Below are 16512 nucleotides of genomic sequence, written 5' to 3'. Positions count from 1 at the left end.
TTTGAACCGGTTTAGTAGGGAATGTTATCAATAATGAGATGAAACCGGTTGCTGAAAATATAAGTAAAATACTTTTAATCGGAAAACTACCTGGACCTGTAAGTACTATAGGAAAAATTGCCAAAGGGATTGCAACTATTACCCCTTTAACAAAAAATATATTTAGAGGATCGGTCTAAACGGTCTCCTCGGAAATTTATTTTTTCCCAAGAAATCTCGGTGGTTGAATGTAATACTTACGATTAAAAATATACAATATCTCTACATAATGATGTACTTATTATTTATTGAAATATTAAAATTTTTGATAAAATATGACAGACAATTAAATTTTATATTAAAATAATGAAAAAATCGTTCTATTACATTATTACAAATTCTAATATATAAATAAGTATTTAGCTGTTTTTGATTTTTATTAGTTATTTATAAAGTTCTAGTCATTTGAAATCCAAATTTTAGAATTTTTCTATAATGCAAAATTATAATTAATGTTGTATCTCAGCTCTATTCTTGGGTTTATATTTTGTAATTATCTTTATTTATTGAAATAATGTTGTTTACAATCAAAAAATACGATTAAAATCCATTGAAAAAAGCCTAAAAGTTAAAATAAAGAAAATCGGTTTCGAAATATATTTATTTAGTAATTATATAGATTGAATCCAAATTCTTTTTAATAGAATATGTGTATGGATGTATAAATTATATAAACAGAGTATAATACTAATGTTTAATAAAATGTAATGTAAAAAAGATATATATAATTTACATGCTAATCAAAAAGGAATTGATAAAAAAGTCGAACTTAAACTTTTTGTTTTTATTGCTATTGCAACAACATTAAAATTTTTGTTTATTTTCACATTTATTTCACGGACATGAAAATGATTTAAAAAAAAATTAAAACTACTTAAGTAGAATAAAGGATTTATTATCTATTTTTTTTATGCATTTGGTAAAATTTTCTTTATATTTTCAATTCTAAATGCAATTTCTGAATCTTTAAATGTTGACAAGCAATAATCCAAAATATCGGCAATTGCTTTATATGTTAGATGTTGATTAATTCTCATCGCAAACCCAGGATTACTTAACACCAACTCCAAGAATTCCAATATGTCCTGTAACACAACATCATTTATAGCTTTCTTAAAATCGGAAATTTTTTTGAATGCGCCGGTTATTTGTTTATAACTTTTCACCACTTTTTCAATGTATTCATTATTCATAGCAACCGAAACGATACACTTATAACCGTGGACCAAAGAATGGAACAAAGGCGAAGCGATTTCGAAATCGTTTCTATTTCTAATATCCAGCTCAATATTTTGTACGCCATTCAATTCCAACAAGTACACGTCGAATAATTGAAGCCCATCAGATCCAATCGAAGATATCATTTCACCGATAGCATCCAGAATATAAAATTTTTGTTCTATTGATAAAATGGAATTATGCAAATTCACTCCGAACTTATCGATGATTTGTTTACAAACTTCCAAAGGAATTTTCCCTGGCAAAGCTTTAAACAAATGTTGGAATACGATTGCACTCAAAACTATTAAACTTGGCGCGCCAGAGTTTTGTGAATCTATTAAAAGTCTCACGATTTCTTGTGCGCGATTAAAAACATCAACTCCAATACCATCGATTACATAAGCTAAAGCTGATTGAGCTTCTTCATGTATAATGGTACTATGTATAGATAAACAATTTATTAAACATTGAATCAAATCATTACCGATGAATTTGATTTTCTCTTTTAATCGTTTCGATATTCCATATATTATTATACATCGAAAACGTATTAATAAATGTGGAATATGTTTGTCGAGCACTTGTGAACTTGCTTGAATGATTTGATTTATTTGATCAATCATTGAGCGTAATAACTCAGCTAATTGATTCATTCGTTCATCAGGTGCAACTTCGATTAAAGAAACAAGACATTCACATGAATTAGAGACAACATTTTCATTTATTTGATCATTTCGATAAAATATGTTTAACTCAAGTATTAAACATTCATTATAAAAGAAATCATCACAATACTCTTTAATCCGTTTACATATGTTCGAATATTCACAAATAAATTCACACGTCCTTATTAAAAGTATTTCTTGATTTTGATGTTCTTTTAAAGTAAATATTATCATTTTTAATATTTCGGGATTTCGAAACTCAACGAATTCATTTATGAGTTTTCGTAAGATAAATATAACTGAATCTTGAATTACTATATTCGGATCATTAACCATATTTAAGATTGCTTCGAAATGAATTTGAAAAAATTGTAATCGATTGACATAACCTTTCGAATTATTATCTAATAATGCAAGTAATAACAAAACTGAAGTGTTACGAATACTAAAATCTGGATTATTATAATTCGATTCGAAGAAATTACAGATAAAACTTAATGAGTTATCACATAAAGTACTAATGTTCTTAAAACTATTAGCTGCAATTGAGCTTAAACCAGTTCCATTAAATTCATCTTCATTAGGTTCGGGATTACTATTTGCTTGAATTATCTCAACAAGAAATTGTGATAATATATTAAAAGACTTTTCTGTGAAAGCTATCGAATCATATATATCTTTATGATTTTGTTGAATTTTGTTTTCATATTTACTAACATTATCCAAAAAGGTTAAACATGGAATAATAAGATCTGGATTCCCACATTGTAATGATGACGCAGTAATATTAAAGATAATTCCCATAGTTGGTCCTACGTCTATATAAAAACGTTCGAAAATTGAATACAATAAACGATAGAAAACTGTATGATGTGGTGGGGCTTGAAATTGCCCCATTTTTTGATTAATTAATTGAACTAACAAGGAAAGATTATTGGAGCTTTGAAACATGTCACCAAAGATAAGGAAAATATTGGCAAAAATGTCAATTAATAAAATAAATTCATTCTCCGGTAAAAGATTTGGCTCTTGTAAAAGAGAAACAAAAGTTTCGGAGATGCGCTTGGTGGCTAATTCATGGTATGGTGTTTTCCTACTGATGAGATTTGCTTGAACTAATTCATTTATCGCATAAAAACATCCCATTGTGGCATGTAAACCATAGCTCGGATTACCAAATGGCTCAGTTAAAATACCTAAAACTTCTTCTCGAAAACCATTTTTTTCATCAAGAAAATATATTAAAGAAAAACAATAAGCTGCCGTTTGTCGAATACTTAAATTTTCATAAAATAACCCACGTATCACAGATGATTTGATTCCATCTCGCATTTCTTGTTTTAAATTCGTATTCCAACGATTCATTAATAAATTTTTTGTTTGTGCACGTGTTGGCTTGAAAATTCGTTGAATTAAAATAAGAGATTGCATGATAACGTTAATACTAAATATTTCATCTGATTGAATAATTCTTATTGAATATTCGATTATTTTAAATACATCTGTAGAATATATATGTTGAACAAATTCTGTTGCTTTACTTCTTGTCATTTCGTCACTTGATGTGATATTTTCTAGACATTCAATATAAAATGCAAATTCATTGTCCATTTCCTTTATGAGGATATGTTATGTGTAATTACGGATTAACGTTCGTAAAAGGACACCCCAAATAAAATGAAGCTAATAAATCCAATTTATACACTAATTTCGATTTCAATTTTTATTTCAACAATGGTCATAAGCTACATGTCAACTCGTGATATTTTTAATGCATTTATTTCATTTTTTGATTCAAAATTTAATCAATTTTTATTCTTGAATTTATTACTATCACTATCAATAGAGTTAATTTGCGGATCAACAAAATTTTTCCTTGGTAATTTAACTCCACCTCAACTTCGAGAAGCTAATGATGAAACAAAATTCATTTTACTTGATCTTTTATATCCAATGTTCTTTCTCAACCTTGATTGTAATGCATCAGTATTATTTTATATTGGCCTTTGTTTTGGATTCCGATATTTTTCCATTATCATTAGTTCCAAAGTAAATAATTTTTCACTAGGAAAACAGTATTACTCAATTACCTCACATGCCAAACTATTTATTTTTCAAGTTATTCTCTTTTTCTTATCACTTTACTCATCATTTGGATTTTACAAATTTTGCATGGAGCAACCTACTCCATATAATTTTTATCTTTTTTTAGAAAACATCCAATCCTCCAACACATTTCTATCAGATTTCTTTAAGCATGTCATTATATTTTTAGACATTGCGAACTTTGGCCAAAGTTATGAAAGTATTCGACTAGATTTTATTCGTGATATTTTTTTCCAGTTATTAATTTTCATTTTACGTTTTATATTTGCCTATAAATTAAATATATTAGTTTTATCTTTATGTTTAGTTGAGTCCATTTATTTATTATTTACAATATTAAACACAATTTCCACGTATATCAAATGGAAAAAGTTAACAAAAGTCCTCGAAGAAAAACTCCCAAATGCAACAATCGAAGATTTAATGAATGAAGATAATTGTATTATATGTCGAGGGCAAATGTTAATAGGGGAAGCGAAACGATTACCATGTAAACATTGTTATCATACTTCATGTTTACAGCAATGGATTATAGGTCATACCAAATGTCCATTATGTCAATATGATTTATTAGATTTAATTGGCGATATTCATCATATTAAATTACATCGAATTATACCAAACTTAAATGATTTAAGAATGCAAATGGAGAATAATATAAACAATGAAGAAGAAGAAGAAGAACAAAATAATGAAGAAAATAATCAAATCATTTATAAAGTAAAACAAGATGAAAGTATTACTCCTGAATTTAATGATAATATTAAAAGAATTAAATTAATAAAGGCTCATATCGATGGTTGGGATAGAAATAGACCAACTTTAGTAACAACGCTTTATGATGGGTTGAAAAATGATAATGAGAAAAAACATATTAGAACACCTTTGCCTTTAGTGTTGTTCGAGAATAATAATGACCAAGTAATGGAATTTGTTATCTCAAAAAATATGAACGCAACAATTTTCGTGATTGGACCAGGTATAGTTACGATAACAGGAGTTGTGGAAATTAGTGATGAAAATGAGAACAAAATATTAAATATAGAGAAATTAAGCGACGATGAATTAATAGAAAGATTGTGGAGCTGTCATTTGAAGGAAATAGATTTAAAGAATAGATTTATACAATTAATCGACTCAAAAGAATAATAAAAATGTTATTTTTTTTTTTTATACAATTTCGTTTTATTTTAGTAAATTCTTCATTCCTCCTCATCCATTAAGTTTATTATCCTTACGAATTGTTCCAAATGAAATTATTGAAATCGAGAAATTATTTTTAATTTAAATGAAAATAACTTGAGTTTACATCTCAGCAAGTTTTGAAAGAAAAAAGTGTTTTAAAATTATTAATTGTTTAAATAAAAATTTTTCCAAAAAAACATGATATTTTTTGTTAAAACAATTGATTTATCCCAGTAATGGAAAATGTACATAAGTCCCAGTCCTTTATTTGGCCAAACAAGATAAAACATTTCACATAACATGTCCGGTGGAGGTTAGATCCTACTAATGATTGGAGTCTTATTTCTTTTCTCTTTTGCAGCTTCAAGAAAATTCGAATCAATAGTAAATAAATACAAGGAACAATTAAAAGGTGATCATTCTGTAGCAAAGGAAGAACAAGCAATACTTTGGTCACTCGCAGAATTAGCTCGTCAGGTTGATAAGAGTGTTACCGCTGAAGAAGTTGAAACTGAAATTGGATCAAAAATTAATGAAATTCTTGAAAGAGTTGAAATTGCAGATGCCGTCCTTAGAAAAGATTTTAACTCAATGAGACAAGAATTTACTGCAACAAGAGATGCTGTAAGTAGTATCGTTGAGGGGGCAAAGCAACAAATTATTAATGATATGGCTCTTTTTAAGGCACAACTTATCGATTCATTAAGAGAACTTGCTACAACATCCGGAAATGCTCAAGAAGGATGGGTTAAGAACTCATATCAAAGAGTACAAGATACTTTCGGAAATATCAAAAACACATCTCTCATTAGATCAGTAATCTTTTTTGTTTGTTTCCAGGTTTTACTTGTTTTAGGACTCATCTTCTATAAGAAACTAGACAATCAACTTAGAATGTTCTTATAAGTTGGCTTCCTAAGTAAATATCTGATTTTTCAAAATAATTTCCTAATCAAAAAAAAATAATCTTCTATTCGTTTGCAATGATAAGTACAGCAATGTGACTTATTTATGATCAAATAGTGATTTATTTGAAATCAAATAATCCATTTTTTATTATTCAAATAATAATTGTTTAAAAAATAAATGTCTTCCGGCCTCGTTCATCGGTTAGGATATACGGTTCTCATCCGTGCGAGCGGGGTTCGACTCCCCGGGCCGGAGTTTTTTTTTTCACACGGATCTAGGGTGCCCTTACAAGAAACAAACACATGAACTTCTGCAAAATCGGGTTCTTTACAGCTGAAGCTCTTGAATCAAAATGGGGAACACTTGCAGTTGTTCGAGATCGATCAGGTAATTTTTATTCAGCTGAACTTTTACCTGATGAACAAGTTTTTACAGAATCATCTGATATTTCTTCAAATGTTCAACTTCCTTCAGTTAGCTTTATAAAATCTCGTCAATTTGCTGAACTTCAAGATGGAACATTTATATCTATTATTGATCCGAAAGAAATAGTTCAATGTTCTAATCTCAATGTTACTCTTATTAATCATAAATTTACATACCCAGAATGGACTCATATAGAACGTCATCTTTCCAATTTTCTTCGAACTCAACATGTTGCTTTTATCAATGGTACAATTATTACTGTTCCAATCATCACCAAAGAAGTTATCCAAATCGAACTCAATTCTTCTCTTCGTCAAATTAAATTTTTTACTTTATCACCAACTACCAAGATTAATTATATTCATTCACCGTATGCTTCCAATCCTATCTATTATCCTTCATTTACTGCATCTCTTGACAAGCTTACTAAGTATGTCACCTATTCCATGTTTAATTCCTCCACGATTCCTCAACCCACATTATTTGGATCAAATCAAAAGGCAAAAACTACAGTAAACATTCATCCAAAAGGTTGTATTTTATGTGGCTCCTCGAATAGTGGTCGTAGTTTTTTAGTTAAATGTTTATGTGACAAATTATCTTTAAAATATTACGAAATTGATGCCGAAAATTTTTCATCGTCAGATGTCACTTTTCCTATATTAACACGTATTCCACCTCCAAAAACTATTGTATTATTACGTAATTTTGATATCCATTTGCTTGGCAATGATACTCCATTTGAGAAACGTCTTGTAGCGCAACTTTCTAATTTGATTGATTCATCAACACAAGTATTTTATATAATGACAACACTTTCTAAAGATCCAATTCATTCATTTCTTTTGTCATCCAAGCGATTATCATTTTATATGTTATTACCACCATTATCAATAACAGATCTTAAGTATATATTTAATAAAAACTTTTCACAACGAGTAATCGAATTAACAAATGGTTTAACTACAGAACAAATTCTTCGTTTAAGTCAAAATGATAACACCGAAGTCAATTTCGCAATTAATCAATCAAATAATATCATCAAAGGCACAATTAAACAAACAAATTGGGAAGACATTGGTGGGTTATCATCAACGAAGCAATTAATTCGCGAATCCATTGAATGGCCATTAATCCGATCGACTGAATTAAAAGAAATTGGGATTAAGCCACCGAAAGGCATATTATTATATGGTCCACCAGGCTGTGGTAAGACAATGATAGCGAGAGCTATAGCAACAACGTTATCATCATCCTTTTTTTCTATATCAGGCGCATCGATCTATCAAATGTATTTAGGTGAATCAGAACGAATCATTAGAGAATTGTTTGTCTTAGCCAATCAAAAAAAGCCATCGATTATATTTATCGATGAAATTGATGCAATGGTCGGCAAAAGAGGTAATTCGACCGGAGTCACAGAAAGAGTTTTATCAACTTTCTTAAACGAAATGGACGGAATTACGAATTTGGAAGACGTAATAGTTATAGCCGCGACAAATAGAGTCGAAGCTTTGGATGAAGCATTATGTAGACCTGGAAGATTCGATATATTAATCGAAGTGAAACCAACACAAAACTTAATGGATATCAAAGATATTTTTAAAGTGTGTACTAAGAATATGCCGATTGAGAATAATGAGTTATGTGATAAGGTTTGTGAGTTGTTGAAAATAGGAATAACTGGTGCTGAAATAGATAACTTGTGTCGTGAGGCAGCATTGATAGCTTTGAAGCAGGGAGATGATAAAATTGGATTCGAACATTTTAATGTAATTATCAGTAAATATAGAAAATAATTAAAATATTTTATTTATATGTAACAAACAAATAAAAATTTAGTATTGATTTTAATAAAGTTAAAAATGCTTTAATAAATAAAATTATTTTAAATGAATCAATTAATGGTAAAGAAATTGTTTATTTATAGACTGACGTGAAAAACTTGTAGACCGATAACAAAATTTTAAATACAAAATAAGTTATATAATTTGTTAGTAAATAGAAATTTTAACATATGTTTCGTCCCAAAAATATGAAAAGAAAATTGGGAGGGGAAAAAAAAATACTGTTAACGTTCTCCTGAGTGAAGTGAGTGAAAAATAGGAATATTGCGGAAATTACAAAATTAAATCGAAAAAAAATTTATTAAATATCTATTACTAAGTATGTTCTCTATGAATAATGCTTCATTGTAGACGTGGGTTATAATAAGGTGTCTGTCTTCATGTTTTTCACTGCAGTCTATATAATATGTAATACAAAATAAAGTGGCTGCAGAAAGGTTTCCCATCGATAAAATCGAATGAATGAAAAACCATCGGATTTATATTTAAAAACTCAAGTGTTTGGGAAACCTTTCTGCAGCCACTTTATTTTTAGAAGACAGCTTCTGAATAATTTTTTTTAAATTATCTTTATTAAGCAAAATTAGATTTCATAACTCAGAAGATGAATAACATAATATAAGCATATAATATTATACATAATGAAAAACTCGAAAAATAAAATAGATTTATTATTCCTCAACAAGTCCAAACAACTTGTTCTCAAACGCTTTGTTCTGGAGATTACCATTGAAGAACTTATTCACAAGCGCAGTGAACGTTTTAAGTGTTATAAGAGCATCTGACCCTGCCTGATGTTGCGGGCCGACACGAAGAACATTTAATTCGTTTGCAAGGCCTTGGAGACCACCAGTAGATATTTGTTCGATATCATTAGCCATCAACTTAAGGTCGTAAAAATGTGGGAAATATACGCAAAGACTGTTCATAAATGTCTTTAGATCGCTTGGAAGTGGTTTGCATGATAACATCTTGAATAAATAACCGAAATCAGAACTACTGTGAAAGGTTACAAATGTGACGTCGTCGTTCATTACAAGTCCAGAAGTGTAAAGAAGTTGAGAAAACTCGTAGACGTTGATTCCATCTGTATTGAATTTGCTGAAATCAATTCCAGATTGCTGAAGTAGATCAATGGCTGGTGTGGTAAACATGTCTTCATCTAGATTAAATTTAAAATTAAATTGCCAGCAGCAACAAGGAGATGGGAAATTTCCTTTGGCATCTCCTAAGCTAATTCCAATTTGAATAATTTTTAGGTAATCAACATTAATTCTCATTAGAGTATATTGAAATGCTTCTTGTGACTGAAACTGCCCAAATGGATGTGCAATTACACCAGGAAATTCTGTATCCATACCAACATATGGATAATCATTTATTAGATCGGCAATTATAGCCATTTCTTGTTCTAGGTTATGACTCCAAACTTCCCTTATAATGAGTTCGTCAGACATCTAACTAATGGGATTGCTATCTTGTCAGTTTTATAACCGCAGCAATGGTTCAAAAAGTGAAAATCGACCGTTTGTAAGGAGTTCCGACTAAATATTAATTGAAAATTATATTAAGTAAACTTATTAAATACGATAAACGTTCACTTTTGATGATTTTATGCAGATTGAATTAAATATTTCATAATTAATATACGATTGGGATAATAACAATGATTTTTGATGCTTACCTATGCTTATATTATTGAATTTTTGCCGCCAAAAAACTGCCTGGCAATTTTTGGAGATAAACCTAACAATCATACATTGTAAACCATTCAAACAAAAAATTATGATATGAAAACTCTGGGTACCCAAAAACCGTCACAAAACGTTGGGGTACCCATTTTGACAACGATAGAGCATGCATAAAAAAGGTGGTACCCTATCGAATGGTACCCTCCGATAGAATTTACGGTTAGGTACCTAACCCATTTTCCACATCTCTATAAAGATGAATATATTCATTGATAGATATATCAACGAACACTTGGACGGCTGTGATAATTTTTTTGGGTTTTGTAAAAAAAACAATTTTGGGTACAATCTTGTGATAGAATAATCATGATTTGACTAACTCTGTTAGGTTAAAATGTCTCTTCGAAAGTTCGATGTGTTTCCAAAATTAGATAACGAATATCGAGTTGGAACACCGATTGGGGGGATTCTTTCTATACTTTCAATATTATCTACGATAATTCTTTCGTATATAGAAATTCATTCATTTTTACAGCCAAGAACTCGTCAAAACTTTTTAATTACAGGATACCGTCCTACAGGTAAAGACGGCATTACAATTAACCCGGAAATTCAACCTCATATAGATGTAATGCTCAACATCACATTTCCACATGTTCCATGTTATCTTCTTCATTTAGATGTTATTGATAGTTTCACACAACTTCCAATTCCCCTGAATAGGATTAAATTAGATTTACAAAGACTATCAAAAGATGGTCGTCCATTAACAAAATTAGATAAAAATTTTCTCAACACATCAATATCATCTGAATGTTTTCCGTGCGAACCGAATGTAGCACCTAATTCTTGTTGTCGTTCATGTAAAGATGTTATTAATTTTTACAGAGAAAATAATGTTCAACCCGAAATTTCCAGAATTCCACAATGCAGCGACTTTCAAACGCAGATAAAATCGATGGAAGGTGAAGGGTGCAATGTATATTCAGTATTTAAAGTTATTCGAGTTGCTGGTGAATTTCATATTGCTCCTGGACTTCCATTTTCGAGAGAAGGCTGGCACGTACATGACATGAATGTTTTTGGCGTCCCAAGCTCATCCCTCAACCTCTCACACATCATCAATCACCTTGGCGTCTTTGTTGAGGGCCCAAGTGACCCATCGCCGGTTCTCGACGGTTTCGTAAACATTCAAAACCAGTCAAAAGCTTGGCGCGCGGTTTATACGTTAGACATCTCTAACCGTAAATATTCGGCATCCAGATATTCGTTGTATGATCATCCGACATTAATGCCTGGAGTATATTTCAGATATGATATTTCACCAATATCAGTATATGAGTATAAAGAAAGAGAACCTGTTCTTCATTTGGCTACAAGATTATTAACTGTTATTGGTGGTGTTTTAGGATTGTTTAGATTGTTAGATACTATATTTTATTATTCGGAAAAGAAAAGGAAACAAAAGGCTGCAATCAGTGAATAAATTATCAATTAATTAATAAAAATTTACACATTTTTCTTTATTTAATTTTTCAAATTTTAATCAAAAATGTTAAAAATTTGTTATTTCTCTGATAAGAATTTCTTCAAAGATCATTTTAAAATGATGAATTTCTTTTTTAATACACCGAAATTCAGAGTAACATTTTCACTTGTTTTTCAGCTACTTAAATATTTAAATTAAAAAGCACCAAGAAAGTCAGAAGTGTGAATGACCGAACTTCTGTAAACTCATTCCGATTTTTGGGTTGTGTAAACTCATCAAAAAGTCAAAAAAAGCAATGGAGTATTTTATTATAAATTTAGATCTAGGTATGTTGTATTAATGATCTAATGCTTTGGAATGAGCGTCCTAACAACATCCAGCAAACTACAAATTTTGAAGGTTCATGAACACATAAAAAGAAAAATGAAGTAAAACATTAAAAAGTTTTATTAATAATATATTATAATTTTTCTGAAAAGCCGAATTGCACAATCCAAAGTACAAACAACAAACCAAAGTTGATCACGTATAAGAATTCTATCATATTATTTCTATTTTTGTTTTCAATATTTCTTTCACTTTTTTCCATAACTTCATTTTCATCATCAATTTCTTCTTCTTCTTCTGTTTCGTATTCATCTTCATCAACAATTTCATCAATTGTTTGAGTTTCTTCTTCTTTTTCTTCATAATTATTATAAATATCAATAATTTGAGATTCCGAACTTTCGAGAACAATATCATACAGTGGCTGCCAACTTAACTGACCCAAATTTACTTTATCGACTTCGTTTTCTTCATCGATTGGATCAGTTGTATAAACGTCGAATTTACTAATAGAAAATTTCGGTTTTGTTGAACTTGCAATTTTTAATATTTTATTTGTTGTATCTTTTAACAAGTTCGATTGACATAAAATACCTCTTTGTTGAACATGAAAAACTTTTTGCACATTTTCGCCTTCAGTATTTTGATGAATTAATGAAGATTTACCCGTGAAAATGTTTTGTCTTTCTTTTAATCTTTGAATCATTGAACTTTGAAGTTTCCTAAAGTCATTTGTTTGATTTGAAACTTCTGTTTCTTTCATTAATTTCTTCCTTAATATCGATAAATTATCATTAATTCCATCGATTTCAGTACTCTTTAAATCTGTTTCAGTGTATACATCGCAATAATTTTTATGATTTTCTTTAGATGTCTTTTGAAGTAACATTTTTTCTTCGTTTTGTTGAATAATAATTTCTTCTTGTGACAAATAACTTTGTTCTAAATTACAATATTTGTTCGTTAATTCTTCGTTTCGCTTTTTCATTTCTTCAAGTTCTTTTTGGCATTCGCCTAATTGTTCTCGTTGAGAAGTAATTCGTTCACCAAGTTGAACAATCGTCGAATCTTTTTGCGCAAGTTTATCTTTGGTAAATTTCTGTGTAATTAATGCGCCTTTAACTTCGGCTTCTCTTCTTAGAAGTTTCAATTTAATTTCCGAATTTTCATTAGTTAACTTTTCGATTGTTTCTTCAAGTTCAAGAAGTTTTCCTTTGTAATCAATATTAGAAGTTAATGAAACGCCATTAAAATTGTTTTGTTTCTCAAGAATTTTGATCTTGTCTAAAAGTGTTGTTTGTTCCATTGTGAAATCATTGTCTAATGATTCTAATTGTGTTTCAAGATCTTCTTTTTCTTCAATTAATTTCTCATTTTGAAGTTTAAGTTCTTCAATTTCTTTCTTAAGACGTTCAATTTCTTTGTTGTTTGGCTTCTTTTTAAGTGGTAAATCAATAAAACCGCTGTGGATGCTATTTTCAATGATTGTTCTTGATAATGTTTCAGCTTGTCGATCAGCTTCTTCATCGTCTTGATCATAATACTGGTCAATTGGCGGCAAATTAATTTGTGGAATTGTTTTCTTCTTCTTAGGAAGAATTGGTTCATACTCTGATGAAATTTCTTCGTCTTCTTTGATATCATTATTTGGCGATGGAGTTGCTGAAAGACTATTGAATATCTTTGCTGGATTTGTTTTCCGAGTTAAAATCTTCTTTGGTAATAATAATGTTGTATCTTCACTATCGGAACTTGATTGTGATGAAATTTGTTCATTGGATGTAGAATTGGCAATTTTAATTGGTGATGATTCCCCTGAACTATATGAATTACTACGTTTACGATTGGTTGATCGTTGCTTTTTAGGCGAGAGATATGTAAAGTCAATCTCTGTATTACGTGTTGACTTCATACTTGCACTTTCATATTGAGAAAGCTGTTCTTTAAGATGATTATTTTCTCGAATAAGTTCTTCGATTTTGGCTTTTTCTGTCTTAATTTCATTAACCTTTGGCTGGTTCTTGATTTTCATTGCTTTGGAAGCAAATCTAAGAGTATATTCAGATGTGCTACGTTGATCATTTTCACCACTAATCGCACAAATAATAGTGGTTTGTGCATTTCCTCCAATGGAATCACGAAGATAAAGAGTAAGCTTTGATTCACGATAAACAGCAATTGCTTTTCCATTTTGAAGAGCATCAATTAATTTAGAAAGCGCAAGAAGTGATTTGTTAATCATAGATGCTTCGTGTTGGCGATCGCCCTCAGCATTTGTATTTTTTTGACATTCACTACCTGCTAAATCAACAAGATTAAGAACAGATCGGAGTTCAATTCCATCTCCTACTTTCTTGTTATATGATTTAACTTCAAGACGGACAATGGCATGCGAGCGACTACTGTGTTCATTCATTAAAGTTGAACCTGTAGATCGATTTGATTCTGCCATCAGAATAGCTTGAATCAGTGAATGTGAAGATTTAAATACTTGCTTGGAATAATTTATTCTGGAATCAGCAATCGAATTTTCTTTAAGCAAATCTTTGATTTTTTCATTATATATTTCAAAGTAGGATAAGTTAACAATGAAACTTCGTTCTGGATGATCGTCAATATAATTAAAGATATGATCTATAGCAAGAGGAACAATTCCAGGATTTTGTGCATCACCCATTATTGTAAATGTTTTTCCAGATCCAGTAGAACCATATGCAAAGATTGTACCATTTGTACCATTCATAACACCATTAACAATATCACTGGCCATCTCAGAGTATATTTTTTCAGTAGTTGTAGAAGGAACATATACTTTATTAAATTGAAATATTGTTCCATTATTAGCTAATGAAATTTTGTTTTCATTTTCATTAATGTCCCATACTTTTAGATGGCTTGCTGAAGGCTTAACACGTATTGCCACCTTGATTGAGCTCATGAAAAATGAAATCTAAACGTACGTTGGTTTAACGGACGTTTAATTTTAGGAAACAAAAAAATTAATTGAAATTAAACCCCTAATGATCATATAAAAACTGCAAATAAGGTTTTCAATTTTGTGTGAAACAGTTTTTTGTTCTTTGGTCTAAATGTTTTTAATCATGATTTTTAAATACGAAGTCTTGGATTTTATATTAGCATCAAATGGTTACATTGAAATCACTGAAATTGATAAAATTCCTTTTGTCTCAATCAGCTTTATCAATTCTAAACTTAAATATTAATGAAGAAAAAAAAAAAATTAAAATCCGATTTCTTAAATGGCATGTAACATAAAATCTGGAAGATTGACTTGAAAATTCTTTCTTGAATATTTTTTGAATTAAATTTTTCTTCACTTTGGTATGAAAACTTGGTTCTTTTCATTAAAAGTAACATAATTTATTTTTCTTACGACAGATATAAAATAAATTTAAAACAATATTTTTAATTAAAAGAAGTAATTTTATTAATCTTTTTTATAAGGCAATATACAAATCATGCAACATATTGGTTTATGAATCACATTATTAATTCTTCAGATATAGTTTTACAAAGTATGTAAAATAATAGCATAAATAAATGAATTAGTTTGAAAAATAGTGTTTAATCATGAAATATTGAATCTTTAATTGCTTTTATTTGCCTTTTTGTAGTACTCTACTCAAAAATTGCATAATCAACTCTTCAATGTTTGTCGCACCACCCGCAGATGCTTTTGCGAAGAAAAGGTTTTCAAATCATTTTTTCACAAAATTAAGTGATATAACGGTCGTTTTACAACTATTTATCGGCGCTATCGTGTTAAACAAAGCACAAACCAAAAATGGGTTCATTTTGTGGTTGCTGTGCAGGAAGTAGTAACAAAGTTGAAATCAGCAATTTTTCATCGCCTAAATCAATTCAAAGGTATCTACGAGAAAATCAAGAAAATCATAAAAAAATTATTGAAATGGGCCCACTTTATGCAATTTACGAAGGTGATAAAACTCAAGCAGAAACTCTTCCCAAGTCATCACTAAAAGTTCGTGATTGGGAAGGAAATGAAGCAGAACTTTTTTTCGAAACAGATGCTATATTTCTTTATTCCCAAAAATTTCAGGATAGGATATTCTACAACGAAATAAAATCATACAAAATTCTTGAGATACCAGGGTTTAACAACTGTTTTATTGAATTAGTCATTTCTTCAAAAATTGGAAATAGAGCATATTTTTTTATTCTAGAAAAATATAGAGATATTATAACAAAAATATTGGAACAAAACATATAGGCACAAATTTGTGACACATTTTTTTTTATTAAAATCAGTTTTTTTGTTTTATTTTTTTGAAAAAATACAAAGAGCCTTTAGATTGGGTTGCGTACAAATAAATTTTTTGTGGCTTTTATTTTGAGCTTATATAAGGTATTTCTTGAGGTATAATTTTGATGCATTTAATATATAATAATTTTAAATAAATGAAAGGGTGAATGGTATAGTGGTTAGTATTGTTGATTGTGGCTCAATAGATCCGTGTTCGATTCACGGTTCACCCAGTTTTTTGTTTTTTTTACATATCAGACACTCAAATGAAGAATAATATATTTGTTATTTTGTTTTGACTCAGGTCAGATATTAGCAGAGG

General features: G+C 29.6%; 4 protein-coding genes across 4 annotated transcripts; 2 read left to right on the top strand and 2 right to left on the bottom strand.

The window, feature by feature from the left end:
* Nucleotides 1–5543: 5543 nt before the first annotated feature.
* Nucleotides 5544–8350, top strand: GO595_008736 (AAA family ATPase; the record flags this gene model as incomplete). Its single annotated transcript, XM_067922343.1, has 2 exons — nt 5544–6112; nt 6418–8350. 2 exons carry the CDS (start codon nt 5544–5546, stop codon nt 8348–8350), a joined length of 2502 nt encoding a protein of 833 aa, XP_067771097.1.
* Nucleotides 8351–9069: 719 nt separating this feature from the next.
* Nucleotides 9070–9855, bottom strand: GO595_008735 (CAF1 family ribonuclease containing protein; the record flags this gene model as incomplete). The annotated part of the gene is made up of 1 exon (XM_067922342.1): nt 9070–9855. The coding sequence occupies one exon, from the start codon at nt 9853–9855 to the stop codon at nt 9070–9072; it is 786 nt and encodes a 261-aa protein (XP_067771096.1).
* Nucleotides 9856–10483: 628 nt separating this feature from the next.
* On the top strand, nt 10484–11575 carry GO595_008734 (endoplasmic reticulum-Golgi intermediate compartment protein 3-like; the record flags this gene model as incomplete). The annotated part of the gene is made up of 1 exon (XM_067922341.1): nt 10484–11575. The coding sequence occupies one exon, from the start codon at nt 10484–10486 to the stop codon at nt 11573–11575; it is 1092 nt and encodes a 363-aa protein (XP_067771095.1).
* Nucleotides 11576–12038: 463 nt separating this feature from the next.
* On the bottom strand, nt 12039–14843 carry GO595_008733 (Kinesin motor domain containing protein; the record flags this gene model as incomplete). The annotated part of the gene is made up of 1 exon (XM_067922340.1): nt 12039–14843. One exon carries the CDS (start codon nt 14841–14843, stop codon nt 12039–12041), a length of 2805 nt encoding a protein of 934 aa, XP_067771094.1.
* Nucleotides 14844–16512: the final 1669 nt, after the last annotated feature.

This window comes from Histomonas meleagridis (genome assembly GCF_020186115.1).
Source record: "Histomonas meleagridis strain 2922-C6/04-10x chromosome Unknown contig_7, whole genome shotgun sequence".
Classification (NCBI taxonomy): domain Eukaryota; phylum Parabasalia; order Tritrichomonadida; family Dientamoebidae; genus Histomonas; species Histomonas meleagridis.
Note: the sequence above shows the minus strand (reverse complement) of the source record. Positions and strands in the feature narration are given on the sequence as shown.